Below are 16,577 nucleotides of genomic sequence, written 5' to 3'. Positions count from 1 at the left end.
GTAAATTGGACCGGTGACAATTTATGATGCTACAACTATATTTATTCATAATATTTTTATAATTTATTAATAATTTAAAGTGTTATATATCATTATATATAAACATAAAAATCCAAATTATACATCTAATAAATTTTAAAATTATAACATGCTCATAAATTCTAAATATGTTAGAAACTTACATATATGGTCAAAGACTATCAATTTTGAGACATATTAGCACTTACAAATATGTTATAAGTGGCTCCTTTCATTCAAGGTCCAGTCTACCCCAATCCACATGGTACCAAAGGATGTGTCACACCAACATCAACAATCATGTGAAAAAGTTTACCTAGCACACTAGAGTCTAAAAAATGGCTCCTTTTGTTTACCCTTTGTTGTAACCATGTTTGTGAGTCCAATAATAAAATTATTGTAAAGTAATGGCTATGGATGTTGAAATGAATAAAGAAAATAAATATTCACAAGGAGTTCACATGAAGCCCAACTTGGTGAAGTGCGAAGAAATTTTAGGCGTGAAAAATCAAATCACTAAATTAAACTATGTAAACCTAATTTCAATTAAGTGCATGTACAACTTGAAATATTTTCAACACATATATCATGAGGAATAAATCTCACTTGACCATACTCAAAGAAAGTGGGTGTAAATTCAAAAAATTGATTCTTTTATGTAACCAGTTTCTTATTTCAATCAGAATGATATAGAATTTTTAACAAAATTAATGTTTTAAAATATTGTAATTTAATTAATTAAATATAATTGAAAATAGTAACAATATATTTGTTCAGCATCGGATTCTTCTCTATTTTTTATTTCCAAATCTTTAACCCCTAATGCATTTCTATTATAATTTTTTTGCATACTATCAATCTTGCTCAAATGAGTCTTCCTTTATCTATTTTGTTTCACACACACACAATCAATATCAATCACATGCAATTAACAAGAGTGTGAGTCTAAGGTTGTGTGGCTCCTCTCTGTGGACAGAATGTTACTCTAGGATCACTTTTGGTACATCACAATTCCAACTTTCAAAGATAGTAGAATAGAAAACACAATCAAGAAAATAACTTTTCCATCAACTATTTATGTAACTAGTATGGTAATCACATTCTCAATGCTCATATCAAAGCATAGTAATTAGTGCAAAAATCTTCAATTCACAATAAGTTTCTAAGTCTATATTTAAAAGTATCCAACATAATCTTATTATAAAGATTCTAAAAATTAAAGACAATATATTCTATCTCTAAATATATATATATATATATATATATATATATATATATATATATATATATATATAGGTAATAAATAAATAAATATTATAATAAGTTTCTAAATTTATATTAAAAATATTGTAAAAAAAAAAAAAAAAATTATATTCTATTTTTGAAAATATGTATTTTTACAAAAAAATATTATAAATTATTACATATTTTAAATTATATATATTCAGAATAACTTTATTTAAAATATTTTTAAAAATTAAAAAGCAATTATATTATAAGTCTAAATGGCTGACATAGTTGGCTAAGAGCTTTGGATTCTTCCCTCATAAGTCCCAACACTAATTATTGCAATTTAATTGATTAAATATAATTGAAAATAATAAATATTATATTTGTTGAAGTAAAATACAATATCTTTCTTGATTATAACATCTACCAACATTCAAATCTTTGAAAATACAATTGAAATACTTTAGTCAATAAGAATTAAAAGTATTTAATTTGAAAAGACAAAAAAATATTTTATCATTATTTTATATTTTATATTTTATATTATTTAATATTAATTATATCTTCACTTCCACTTAAATGATCAATTAATTCTATTTATTTCAATTGTGTAATTAATTAGTATACTATTTTTTATATATACTAATATAAAAAATGATAACTATTCATAATAAATACAAAAATCTCATAACAAGTTTTAAAATTCAAATTTAAAATATTTTAAAAACAAAAAACAATTATATTCTATCTTTGAAAATATATATTTTTACAAAAAAAATATTATAAAATATTACATATTAATATTATAAATTATAACTTTCTAGCTAGTGGTTGGAGAATTGTATTTCATAAACAGTGGTGGTTCAGACTCGTGTTTTTTGGCAGCAATGGATATGCATCCTTCAGTGATCATACTTTAATCTTCCTTCTATATGCTTCTATTGGCGGCTTCTTTTACATCTAATGTGGCTTATGTAATTGGGATGGGTTTTTTGATGTACTATGCCAATAAGCATTTGGTATTGGGTAGAATAGGCTTGTGTTACTTAAGCAATACTAAAGGGTTTTCTTACTGGTTCTTTCCCTTCAAGTTCAGTGGTTCTATCCACTTTTATCAATATATATATATATATATATATATATATATATATATATATATATTCAAAATAATTTTATTTAAAATATTTTAAAAATTAATAACAATTATATTATAAGTCTAAATAGGTGGCTTAGTTTGCTAAGAGATTTGGATTCTTTCTTCATAGATCTCAAAGTCAACTCTCTCCACTTAAAACTTACTTGATGATGATGACTTACCAATTATTACTATCATTAAAAATTGAAAAAATATCACATAAATCATAAATAACAATTATGAATATGTTTAATATATTTATTATGATATTTTTATATCTGTTGCGGCCCTCTTATTTTAAGAGCTTTTAATATAAAAAACAATTATAAATATTCAAAGACCATAAAATTCTACACACTTTAGAAGTTTCGTATATGTTCTATTACCCTTAGGTTGAGCCTTTGTCGTAACCATGTTTATTTGTCCTCCAATCATAATAAAAAGTTATTATAAAGTAGTGACAACGACTAAAGTAAATACGTATTCACAAGGAGTTCATATTAAGCACATAAATCAGGAGGAAAAAAGTAGGTGTAAGTTCAAACAATTGATTATTTTACGTAACTAGTTTCCTATTTCAGTCAAAAGGATATAGAGTTTTTATCGAATTTAATAAGATTGTAATTTAATTCATTAATTAGAATTGAAAATAATAATATATATTTGTTAAATTAAATGATCAAATCTTTATTGATTATAACATCTACAATATTCAAATCTTTGAAAATATAATATATTAAATATGAAAATTAAATTTTACTTAGAAAGAAAGCAATATCAACAATAAAGATTTCTACTTGTTTGAAGCATCTTGTGTCTGATTTTTCTTTGAATGTTTCTAATGACAGTGTTGCCTAGACGTTGTTTGTAGCAGGCGGAAGGGAAAATCTGCCTCCCTTTCCCAACCCCCCTTTGTCAAGTTTTGGGTGTTTTTCCCCACTCTTGAGTTGGGGTGGGTTGCTGCAAGTTTGACAGGTGTTTGGCTGTTTGACTTGTTAGTTTGGGGTTTGTACCCCTGCTTGGTCTGTTGCCACCTTTCAACTGTTTTCAAATTTTTGATAGTCTTTTGACTATGTAAAAAGTCAGCGCCCTAATTAACACTGATTTTTTAATCAAAAAACAATAAAGATTTCTGTGCTGGCTCTTTCTCACAAAATCTGAGAGATGTGCTCTCTTTTATTTTTTCTGTCATTAAATTCTGTATAGACAAAAAAAACTTGCTTGTCTGTAGTGAACAAAGAGTTTTTTTTTTTCCAATTTTGTTAAAAGCTACTTTTATTAATATAAAAGAAAAATATATCAGTATAATTAATTGTGGACTCTTTTGGAAAATCAATAGGAACTCTCCCGTTCCTAGGCGGCTTGTCTGTGAAAGTTGAAACCACTGAATTTCGTTTCCGTGATGTGTTGGAATTGTCATTCTTTTGAGTTTGATTACTCTACAATTCTGTGTCCACATTATGATCGTTATCAGTTTGTATTTGCTAACTTAGCTAATGTTTGTGGGGATATAAAGCTTCCCGGTTGCAGATTAAATATTCAGATAGCTTGTTTTCCTCTGGTTTAAGGCATTTGCTGGTTAAATTTAGCTGCTTTCTGCAAACATAGGAGATATGGCAGAGTCTTTAGAAGTTCCACTTATTCATGAGAAGCAGAATGGGGATGTAGAAATTTCATGTAATTTGCAGGGGGGCAATGAGAGTGGGCCAGTTACATGCTCAAAAGATGTAGGAAGACGGATTTTACAAGAATCAAATAAAATGTGGGCGATTGCAGGGCCTGCCATTTTCAGCCGCATAGCTATGTATGGAACAAATGTTGTTACTCAGGCTTTTGCAGGACATATTGGAGATTTGGAATTGGCTGCCATTTCTATCGCCAGTACTGTCATTGTGGGATTCAACTTTGGTCTCTTTGTAAGTATCCATAATGTATTCCATGCCTTTTTGCTTTCTTTTTGTCAGTTTTTATGCATTCTTGTTGGGGATAACATCCATGACTCTCTTTAGTGCAGACTGTTCAAACTGACTGTTTTAGAAATAGTTTTGACACTACATTAGGTGATCAACATGTAGGAATTTATCTAAGCCAGAATCCAATCCATCTCATTCCGATGAGTTGAGTATTAGAATATGAAGTTATTAAATTCACACCTAGTATAGTTGTATCTTTGAATGTCAAATTGAAACTCAGAGAAGCCATTGTATGTATTGTCATAGGATGATGTTAAGAAACTTCATCCAACCTTTCATCTTCCTTTTTGGAAGTTGAATCTATATTGAATTTTGGAAAACAGGATAACCTCACCGACTTTACACGTCAATACTTATCAAGATATATAGGTTCACCTGCAAGAGCCCAAGTAAAATTCAGGGAACAACACTTAGATTGTTTGTCTTTTTCTCCAAATTAGGTTGGGATGTTCTTGGATTTAGGATTTAGATGGTTTTGGATGTGGATGCGCTTATTTCATAATTTATCTAAATGATTAGGTATGTTTGTAGAAATAATTTTCAAAGTATTCCCTGATTTATTATTAGGATGAAGAAAAACAATAGATAAATTTTGAAAAAAAATTATGATTATTTTGTAAAACATGTTAAATTATAATTACAACTGTTACCATCTTAAATAAATTAGTCAATTTTATTTCATTTCATCCTTCTCTGTGCCAACCCGTCTACTGAATTGCAAACAATGCTTGTTAGGGTAATTTGCAGGTGTTCATAATTTCATATTTCTTGTTTGTTATAATCATTCTTGTTCTTGTTTTAATAGTACATATATATATTTCAATGAATCATAAAGGAACGACGAAGTTTTAATGGGATATTCATCTCTACTTTTACTAATCTTGTTGAACTTGGAACTGGCCATGGCAGTTGGGCATGGGTAGCGCCCTGGAGACCCTGTGCGGCCAAGCTTTTGGGGCTCGGAAATATCACTTGTTGGGATTATATATGCAACGAGCATGGATTGTCCTCTTTGGTGTTGCAATTCTTCTTTTACCATTGTATATATTTGCAACCCCTATCTTGAAGATCCTTGGACAGCCAGATGACATTGCTGAATTAACTGGAAAAGTTTCAATCTGGTTCATTCCCCAACACTTCTCATTTGTACTCCTCTTTCCTGTTCAGAGGTTCTTGCAATCCCAGTTGAAAAACATGGTCATTGCATGGATCTCTGCAGCCACTTTGGTACTCCACATTTTTCTAAGCTGGCTGTTTATTATCAAATTGGACATGGGGCTAATTGGTTCAGCAATGACATTGAATTTGGCATGGTGGTTGCCCCCAATTGCCCAAATCCTTTATGCCACTTGTGGGGGTTGCCCGCTGACGTGGACAGGTTTGTCCAGAGATGCATTCACAGATTTGTGGCCTTTTCTGAAGCTCTCTGCTGCATCCGGTGTCATGCTATGGTTAGTTGCCAATTCACTTGTAAAGTTGAAAAAATATGCATGTATTTGGTTGTTTCTGAATTAAAAATATTTTTCAAACAGTGCTGACATGCTTTAGCTTGTGAACAGTTTAGAGAATTGGTATTACAGAGTATTGGTTCTCTTGACAGGAAATTTGCCAGATTCGCAAGTTGCAGTTGATTCTCTTTCTATCTGGTAACATTGTAACAAGCTTTTTTTGTGTAATATTTATTTAGAAGTAATGCAGGAGTGCATATAATGCTGCAACTATGTTTTTGAAACCTTGATATGCATTTTGCAGCATGAGCATCAATGGTTGGGAGATGATGATACCGCTTGGTTTTTTTGCTGCTACTGGGTATGTAGTTGTACTGATAAATGTAGAAACTATTTCCTTTATTGAAATGAAATGCAAAAATTATAAATGCCCTACTAGTACTAATTAAACAAGTTTCTGGAGGGTTGAAACGGGAAACGGCAGGGTGCCGTCCCGTTTCTGGTAACAGAGTTACAAATTCTTCTTTTAAGGGTTTTAATAGCATAGTGTCAAAAAACTCGCATGTCTTCTGCTCTGCCTTGTATTGATTGTTGGATAGAATTTTTTTGGTTATAAATGCAGCGTGAGGGTGGCCAATGAGCTGGGTGCTGGAAATGGCAAAGGAGCCAAATTCGCAGTTATTGTTTCTGCAGCTACTTCGACTGTGATAGGCCTTGTTTTCTGTTTGCTCATTATTGTGCTTCGCCAGGAATTTGCTCTGGCCTTTACAAGTAGTCCCACAATTCTAAAAGCGGTCTCTAAACTGTCCATTTTGTTGAGCTTTACTGTCCTCTTTAACAGTATTCAGCCAGTCCTGTCAGGTAAAGCAATTCAACTTTTTATATAGATAAGCATTGATCAGAAATTCAAAGCTCTCTCTTTATTTCCTTCAGACTTATTTGAAGAAGCATGTCTATGAATAATTGACAATGGTGGAAACGTTGTATTTTAGGAGGAATCCAAAGATTGCAATTGCTATAAGTATTTCAGTGTTATGAGCACTGAACAAATCAAACTTGATTTCTACTCTGATATGACACTAACTCTACATTCTTCTTCCTTATTCTGTTTCAGGGGTAGCAGTAGGATCAGGATGGCAATCTTATGTTGCTTACATCAATATTGGCTGTTACTATGGCATTGGTATCCCTTTTGGAGTGATGCTTGGTTGGGTGTTTAACCAGGGTGTTTTGGTGAGTGCTACTTTCTTCTATAGAATAGGTTAATATAAAAATAAAATGATCAGATCATTGCAGTAGAGTTAACTGCTATAGAATGAAAGCAACCCAACAATCAACAATTCTTAGTTGGAATGAAAGAGACCAAATAACATTGAAGCTCTACTAGTACTAATTAAACATGTTTTAAGGTCACCAAAGAAGAATACATGGAAGGATACTAGATAAAACTAGATGGTTTCTTTTACACATTGTTTCAGATCAATTATACACTGCTTCTATTGTACAGTTTATCAGACTTCCTTTTCTCCACAAGAGTTAGATAGAATGTTAAATCACTTGAGTATTTCAACCTTACTTTCTCAAATTGAAATGCATTGAATCCCATATTATATATGCAGGGGATCTGGACAGGAATGATATGTGGTACAGCAGTTCAGACCATTGTTCTGGCAATTATTGTGTATCGATGTGACTGGGACAGAGAGGTAAATACTAGATCCCATTATATTTGTTTTCTACACATTTCATGTAATTCTCAAATTGTTATGTATTTGGGGTTATGTTATGTCTTTAATTTATTGTTGTTCTATGCTAATTGCAGGCTGCTCAAGCCATAGATCGAGTCAGTAGATAAGATAGGATATATGTGTCCCAGTACCAAGGCGATGGATGAATTATCATAATTCAACTAAGTTGAATCAGCAACCCAAAGCATTTCTTTGATAAGCTGCCATTATTCTACTGGTAGTCTAAAGTGACCTCTCAGGGGAAAGCATATTTGTGGGAGATTTTTTTTTTTTAAATGTACAATTATTTTGAGTTAATTTAGCATTTGTTAATGTAATAATCTATGGGTTTTAATTTCTTTTTCAGTTTTTTTTGGTTTGTTCAGGCAGTTAAACTGTCTTCTCTCTGCCTTCAAATGTATTCTCAAGTTCAAATTAAATGAAACATTTTTTCCATTGCTGTTCAATTTGTATCAAAGCACGGGCTTTACATCTCTTCTTTCTCTCTTAACTGCCCACAAATCGAATACTCTGGCACATGGGAATTGAGACAAGGCAGAAAAATCAATTTAATATTCTGTTATTTATCTCTTGTCACAAAGATTCTTTAACTGTTTGTTCATTTCAAATTAAAGCAAGAAAAATTGAGAAATAATTTTGATTTGCAAACTATACAAGCTGTGTGCATTTTTTTATCAATGATTGAAGAAACATTAATTAGAAAAGATACTTCGATAGAATGGTATAGAGAAATAGAAAACACACTCATTTTTAATAATTTATGGTATAATATTTGCGATGGACATGTTCAACCTACAGCATCAACTGTAATTAAAAAAAAGGAAATATTGTAATACAAAACTTCAAAAGTTTTGGCCTTGATAAAGATTTTGTCAATGGAGATGTGTTTAGATGAATAAATGGTGTAAATTTACTTGGGATGCCCTTAAAAAAATGAAAGATTTATATGATTATCATTTTGCTTTGGAGTTTATTTAGTTATAGTTGAAGTTATTTAATCTTGAATTGAAGAATGGAGATGTGATGAATTTGGCATCTGAAATTCAAGCTATAAAACAAGATGTTGATGGTGCTGATGGGAAAGATGATATCTATCTCACAGCCTTCATAAAGGCACTTCTTTCAATACATTCTGCTCATTTGAAATCTCTTCAAGCAAGAATCAATTGAACACCACCACTTTTTGGTTGAAAGGTTAGCAAAACGTGAGAAAGATTTTAGAAGAAAAAATGATAACATTGACAAAATATTTGTCTTACACACCAAAAAGACAATCCTCCTAATAAGAACTCTTCTAGAGATGGTCATAGTGATATAGGAATAGGTAGAGGGAAATGGAAGAATAGAGGAAGAAGAGGTGCATATGGCAAAGACCACTCCTAACATGACAAACAAAAAATGATAGACACCAGTTGTATTGTAAACAATGTGGACTAAAAGGTAGTCATGAAGCATATGAATGCAAGTTCTCATGGGATATAATAGAAAATTATTTTAAACAAAAAGATAAAACACATTGTGGTGATAAAACTTAAAGAACACTCCAGTTTGCATGTGATAGTGATTAAGATCAATATGCATTTTCTATTTCAAATTTTGCCAATATGAATTCATTTAGTACTTCATGGCATGATGCTTGGGTGTTTATTACTAGAGCCACACAACATATATAAAATTTCTGCGTGATTATTTTGAAGAATTTCATGAAGGTGTTTGTGGTACAATATATTTGGCGGATAAATAAAGCCTCAACCCTATTAGAAAAGGAACCATTCAGCTCAAATTGCATGACCTTTCTGATTTTGTACTTCATGATGTCTTGTGTCTTCCTTAGTTGCAACATAATTTGTTGTGACCAGTATTGATTTGACAACAAGGTCACTCCATTTTGATGGAAGATGGAAAAGTAGTAGTTAGGAAAAAGTCAATCAATCAAGTTGCATTTATTGGTTGTAAAGATGGCAAGTTATTGAAAAACCTTGGCACTTTAGCCATTTTTAGGAGTTTCGCATTTCTTACCGAAGAAGGTAATTTTTATCTCCTAGTCTTTTATGGCATGTGAGATTTGGGCATATTATCTATGCTAGCATTCATATCTTGCAAAAGAATTTGATGTTGCAATTTTGCCCACTTTGCCTAAGATGATTGAAAAATGTAAAGTTTGCATTATTACAAAACAACATAGAGACTCTTGTTGGAATCCAATAACACTGAGAGGGATGGTGAATTAGTGTTATACCAGAATGAACAATTTTATCCTTATTAAAACATGCATACACCAACCGGTATACCAGTACATACAAAATTGAAAGAAGTAAAGCAACTAATAAGCCAATCACATAAATGAGAATCATAACACACATAATTATACGTGGAAAACCTCAAAGAGGAAAAATCATGGTGGGATTTGTGACCCACAATATCAATCCACTGGCCATATGAAGAGATATTACAAAATATAAGGGGTCTGCACTTGCAGGAAGGCTTACAGCCTAGAGCACACTGCTCAATCACAAATGGAGCCTCACTAACTACATATAAATCTAGAATACAATCCAAAGAAGTATTGAACTGCTAAGATAGCATCTTCTATGCCAAAATACAGTTCTGGTTTAAGCTCTGTCTATTCTGGTTTGAAACCCTAAACCCTTTACTGGAGTAACCCTTACATAAATATCCTCACATACATAACCTCTCTAATATATTTCGCACTATATCATATTCACATATCCATCACCATATCTATTATTCTATCTCAAAAATGATCTAATCCAACTGACCTATATACCCTATACAACTTATCATGCCTTATGTCGGCTTACAAGAATTATTACAATATCAAATTATATGTTGGCTAGATAACATAAATGCATGAATATCAAAACCAATTACTGATGCCAGATCCAAGAGATGTTGGCCTCCAATACCGATAACCTTATTCTAAACCATGTCGGCATGCATTGTCGATAACCAAAGAAATCCTTCTATCCTGTCGGTGTCGGTGTCGATATAGTGTCTGTGAAGTGCCTGTCGATACACAACTGAACCAAAACATGAAGCCGAAACAAAATACCATGTTGCCATCAATGACAACATAGTGAAACCAACCAATTGAGTGTCAATTGCCAACAATGTCCCCCTTTGGCATTGATGGCAACATTCATGTGAAAAATGGCCAAGGTTTCATCCTGCTTACTCCCTCTGAACTGAATATTTTTTAATGCAAAATAATCCATACACCCATATCTCCATATCTCCCCCTAATGTATACAACTCCTCCTATTCTTTTTCACAACTATATCACTCCCCCTTTGACATCAATGCCATCAAAAATTCCAAAAAGAATGTCAAAGATCCAAAAGAAACTATACAATGAATATCCCAAAAATATCTTATCGCAGCTTAGCAAATTTCAAAATTTCCTGATAAGCCTTCTCCAATAGCTCAAGATAAGTATCCCAAGCAGTTTTTAAAGTGTCCAAAATCGATACAAGTCCACTTAATATATGTGCAAATGACTCTTTCTCACTTACCTTTGTTAGTGTGGGCTTTCCAACCATATCCATACATTCTTTCTTATGTACATTGAGTGAATCCAACCAGGGACTCACCAAGCCTCTCAAACTTCTGGGTCTTCTTATGATTTTATCTCTTTCCTTCTCAAGAACAGAAATTTGGGCTTCCAAAATCAAAATTTGACCATCAATGGATGTAGTTAATGAAGTCAATCCATCAAAAGAATTAGCTATATTTGCAATTTTCTCTTGAAATTCTTTTATCTTCTTATCCACATTAATTGTAAGTATATATGTGTTACAACACACCCAATAAATATTTGTACACTACTTCAAAGAATTATCTATCCAATCTTCTTCTTTTTAAATTCAATCACTTGATCAAATGCAGCTCTTTTAGCCTGAGTGAACCTCTCCAGTGCTTGCTGGTATGAAATCTATTGAAAGGATTGAAAATCCTTTGAAATGTGCTCAGTAATTGTCTTAAGTTTGTCGGATGGGCTCTCTTCATTGTCAATCTTGCACTCTAAGACTAGTCTATGTAAAATAGTGATTGACTGATCAATAATCCCTTTATTTGTAGATCCCTCCTTCATTAGTTTTTGTGCTGCCATCATCATGAGTTCAGTAGGACTCATCCATGTTATGTTTTTCTTTTCAACCTGCAAGGTGTCAATTGACAACAATGATGGATCAACTACTGATTCCCTGTCGGATTCCCCTTTCTTCTCCTCTGATGATTTATCCATTGTAGCTTCCTCACTTGCACAGGTGGCTTTGCCACTTGGTATAGTCTTTGTAACTGTCGATTCCTCTGTAGGGACTATAACCTCAACATGTACATTTGTATCCAAAGGACTGTTATCCTCAATATTAGTATCTTGTACATCATTAACTTTTTCACTCTCTGTATTAGCTGGTATCTCAATATCTGTCTATAAATTTGTATCTATCAGGGGCTTGATTTCCACTATCTTAATATTTTTCAAAAATGAGGGTAAAGTACCCATAATCCCCTTTCCTTTTCCTTCAACCGAGGTGTCTGCAGTGTTTGTCTTTGATTCTGGTGAAGTAAAGAAACGTTTGTTCTCTCCAAAGAACTTAACACATGCCTTTTGAGTCTCCTTTATTATCTCATTTACCCTTCCTAACATTAGATTGGTTATTCTATGTTTTCTATTAAAGAATTTTGTACCTGCCACCTCAAGTTTCCTTTCCATTTCCTCTAGAGAAATAGTAACACAAATAGATAACAACTCTTGAATTTTAATATGCTTGTCTTCTTGCATTGCTGACAGTCTTCTAGCATCTAACATATTATATAATTTTGTCAATATTTGGTTTTCAATTTCTATTAAGGCTTTCTTATAAATATCCAAGTATAATAATACAGCTTCCTCTACCTCTCTTTGTTCATCATCCTCTAAACAATCATAGTAAAACTGTACATTGTTTAACATGCCATCCTTAGTTATTTCATCTACTAATTATGCATAAGTTTTAGGTAGAACATTACTAGATTGAATAGTTGTATCAGTGGCATTCTTCTTCTTCCTCTTTGTAGTACCGGATGCAGTTGAAGTGGTTACTTTTGGTGCTTGCTTCTATGCCGGTTTTTTGAATGTAACCTTCCTAACCGGTTTCTATTTAGCTTCTACATTTGTTTCCTCTATTTTCTTCCTTATAACCCTCTTGAAAGCCAAGGGTGTGTCATCCTCAAATTCAGACTCTGTTGTAATAGGCTCAACGTGTACTTCTGGATTCTTCCTATTCTTGTCTTTCTCCGAGACAACATCAATTAATGCTTTGATGTCCTATGAGACCTTCTCAACAAACTTGCTAGCCTTTCCTTCCTGCTTCTCTCTCTTCTTCAGATTGAACTCTGTTTCAACCTCTTGTGATTTTTGTTTTGCAGTACCACAGGGCTTCTCTGCCTCATCAATAGGTGCATCAATCGACATTTTTGCATAAGCCTCAAGAATCTATGTATCCACTTCATAGCCCATTTCTTCAATCCAAATCTTTCGGGTCTTAATCGCTTCCATAAGTGTTTAATCCTTCTTCACCATGAAGTATATGTCAGTTGAATATTTTTCTACAATATGCTTAGGGACCCTTTCCCTAGACTTATAGATTTCTAGAATGCTTTGAAATATCCTCAAACTTTATCATCTCTTTGACTGCCTAAAGTAGCAATTGATTGTTTCAATTGTCTCCCTACCAGGATATCAAATGCCCATTGCCTTTTCCCAATATCGGGTGTCTCATTCATGAAAAATAATATTAAGAAGACAATTAAGTTGCCATACCGGAAGGTTCCTTTCTTTTCTCCCTTAATCATTCATAGGTTTATTAACAATTCATCTAACATCCGACCACATAGATCCAATTTCATATTTTCTCTCATCATTTTATATGTTGCGAAAATGCAGGAACTAGAAATAGAATTCAGTCAGTTTGACTAATTTACCTTATATCCAATGGTCATGCTACCGAATTTGATGTATGTGTCATTAATAGTGGTGATTCTCATAGATCTCCTGTCAGATGTCGCACCAGTGATTTTATTCATGTAATCATTCAAAACCTTCTTATTTGGATTTTGCCTAGCCGATGGTAAACCAGTAATTGCCTTAATGACTTCCTTGGTGATCTTGTAAGGTCTATCCAACCAGATAAACTCCCCATGTACTCTGCTCAAAACATACCTAATTATCTCATCTTCAAATTCTGGGATGTCCAGAATGCTGGTAAACCCTAAGTCTTCAATGTGCTTGTATGTTGGTTTGATCTTTCCAGATTCTTCCATCAGCTCACTCATGTGCATGCCCTTTATTTCAGATGTTCCCAAGTCCTCAATGTGACAATGTATGTATACCCTAACATCTTCAACATAGACAACTCCCTCTGAAACACGGGAAAATGCTCCAACCGAATCTTCCAGGGTAGCCATATGCGAATACCACTTGAAAATTGCCTTGGGGCGGTCCTTGACCTCTACTATAGTCAGATTTGCAACAAAAATAGGAATAGATGATGATCCCGCTATCATGTTTAAAGATAAATACCTGTTGATCACTTCCGATGAAAACCCTTAACAAATTCTTCCAATCATTGGTGAAATCGCTCAAGAAGAAATTTGATTGCTCTGAAATGCCTTTGATCACTCTTAGTCACTCTTAATCACTCTGAAATCGCTCTGAATGCAAGGTGATCAATAATGAAGTGAATTCGACCTTTTATCCTCCATGAAAAACCCTAATCTTCCAGTGACATTAATGATTGCCGGTGAAAGATACCGGATCTCGAACAGAACATATCCATGCCGCATAAACATCTCCAATATCCGGAACATCTTCCAGAACCTCTTCCCAGGGCATATGTAGCATCTTCATGAATTTTTCCTACCCCTAAGGCATTTGCCTCAGTTACCGGATGAGCTACCTGTCGGTGCAAGAGCAACCTCTTCTGTCGGATAAGTAACCAGTGCATTTCCATCTGATGATTGGTCTTCAATCTTCCTAACCCATCTCTAAGTATGATCTTGCTGGATTTCACTAACCTTCTCTTTCCCTTTCTCATTTTATCCTCCATTACCAATGGTGGATTTATGCTTCTACAAAATTTAGCAATATGTCCAACCTCATTACATGCATAACATGTAACATTGTTCCTTTGAATTGCTTTGCTAAAACTGGTGAAATTGTTTGACCTGCACTGATTAGCCATATGTCCAAACATTCCACATGCATAACATTTAACATTCATTCTGCAATCTTCTGTCTTATGACCATACTTATTGCATTTAGAACATTTACGGGGAGCAGAATCAGGGTTCCGATTTACTCCGTTTCTACATTGTCTAGCCATGTGACCAAATCTATTGCAAACAAAACATCTACCATTGAATTTATAAGCATTAAATTGCCTTACCAATGCCTTATGGTTTTGATCTTCATTAGCAGTACTGGAACTCTGTCCTTGCTCAAATCCTAGTCCATTGAAATCTCCAATCTGTCTTTGTCTCTTCAACAACTAATCTAGTTGTGCTGAGCTAATCTTGAATTTTCCTTTATACTCACTTGCAGTAGTTAGATCTTCTCTCAGAATTATCATTTGTCTTTCAAGCTCTTGTTCATTACTCTGGGATTGTACTAAATCAGTTCTTAACATATCATTCTCATGAACCAACCTACCACATTCTTCAAATTTCTTCTTCAAAGATACAACAAGATTTTCTTACTTTTCTTTCGGTCCTCAATCTCCTTAGATATCCATATAGTTATAGCTTGTATTTCATTTCTCATTACCATGTTCTCCTGAATTAATTTCTAACATTGTTCCTTAAGTGCATCTTTCTCTTCATCATCCCGACTTTGCAAAAGTTCCTTCCTCCTAGCCTGAACAGATGGTAGCCTCTCTTGTAGGACAAGAATGAATTCCTTAGCAGAATTCAATTCATCTTGTATCTTTAAGTTCTTCAACCTTTCAGCATCATAACCTTCAAGTGCCATCTCAAGTTGTTTCTGCAAAGCCATGTCTGTGGGTTTCGGATTCAGGATCTTCCTCAAGCTGTTAAAATTCCTCTGAGGCACAAGGATCTGATACCAACTGTTGGAATCCAGTAACACTAAGAGGGGGGGATGAATCAGTGTTATACCAAAATGAACAATTTTAGCCTTATTAAAACATGCATACACTAACCGGTATACTGGTACATACAAAATTGAAAGAAGTAAAACAACTAATAAGCCAAACACATAAATGAGAACCATAACACACAAAATTGTACGTGGAAAACCTCAAAGAGGAAAAATCATGGTGGAATTTGTGACCCACAATATCAATCCACTGGCCATATGAAGAGATATTACAAAATATAAGGGGCTTGCACTTGCAGGAAGGCTTACAGCCTAGAGCACACTACTCAATCACAAATGGAGCCTCACTAACTACATATAAATCCATACTACAATCCAGAGAAGTGTTGAACTACTAAGATAGTATCTTCTATGCCAGAATACAGTTCTAGTTTAAGCTCTGTATGTTCCGGTCTGAAACCCTAAACCCTTTACCGAAGTAACCCTTACATAAATATCCTCACATACAAAATCTCTCTGATATATTTCGCACTATATCACACTCACATATCCATCACCATATCTATTATTCTATCTCAAAAATGATCTAATGCAACCGACATATATATCTTATATAACTTATCATGCCTTATGTTAGCTTACAAGAATTATTATAATATCAAATTATATGTCGACTAGATAACATAAATGCATGAATATCAAAAACAATTGTTGATGTCGGATCCAAGAGATGTCGGCCTCTAATACTGATAACCTTATTCTAAACCATGTCGCCTTGCATTGTCGATAACCAAAGAAATCCTTCTATCATGTCGGTGTCGGTGTCGGTGTAGGTGTAGTGTATGTTAAGTGCTTGTCAGTACACAACTGAACCAAAACATGAAGCCAAAACAAAATACCATGTTGCCA

The 16,577-nt window shown here is 33.3% G+C and overlaps 1 protein-coding gene across 1 annotated transcript; it reads left to right on the top strand.

Annotated features, from left to right (window-relative positions):
- The first annotated feature begins 3,737 nt into the window (after window positions 1-3,737).
- LOC131041642 (protein DETOXIFICATION 27) lies at window positions 3,738-7,872 on the top strand. Its single transcript, XM_057974795.2, has 8 exons — window positions 3,738-4,299; window positions 5,266-5,807; window positions 5,916-6,002; window positions 6,109-6,165; window positions 6,427-6,665; window positions 6,919-7,037; window positions 7,424-7,510; window positions 7,627-7,872. The coding sequence occupies exons 1-8, from the start codon at window positions 3,997-3,999 to the stop codon at window positions 7,657-7,659; spliced, it is 1,467 nt and encodes a 488-aa protein (XP_057830778.2). The 5' UTR covers window positions 3,738-3,996; the 3' UTR covers window positions 7,660-7,872.
- Window positions 7,873-16,577: the final 8,705 nt, after the last annotated feature.

This window comes from Cryptomeria japonica, chromosome 8, assembly GCF_030272615.1.
Source record: "Cryptomeria japonica chromosome 8, Sugi_1.0, whole genome shotgun sequence".
In the NCBI taxonomy this organism is placed as follows: Eukaryota; Viridiplantae; Streptophyta; class Pinopsida; order Cupressales; family Cupressaceae; genus Cryptomeria; species Cryptomeria japonica.
This window is presented reverse-complemented; position numbering and strand designations above follow the sequence as displayed.

Coding starts and splice junctions, on each gene's coding strand:
- LOC131041642 (XM_057974795.2), top strand. CDS start 3,997: ATGGCAGAGTCTTTAGAAGTTCCACTTATTCATGAGAAGCAGAATGGG. Junction 6,666..6,918: donor TATTCAGCCAGTCCTGTCAG/GTAAAGCAATTC, acceptor ATTCTGTTTCAG/GGGTAGCAGTAGGATCAGGA. Junction 7,038..7,423: donor TGTTTAACCAGGGTGTTTTG/GTGAGTGCTACT, acceptor TTATATATGCAG/GGGATCTGGACAGGAATGAT.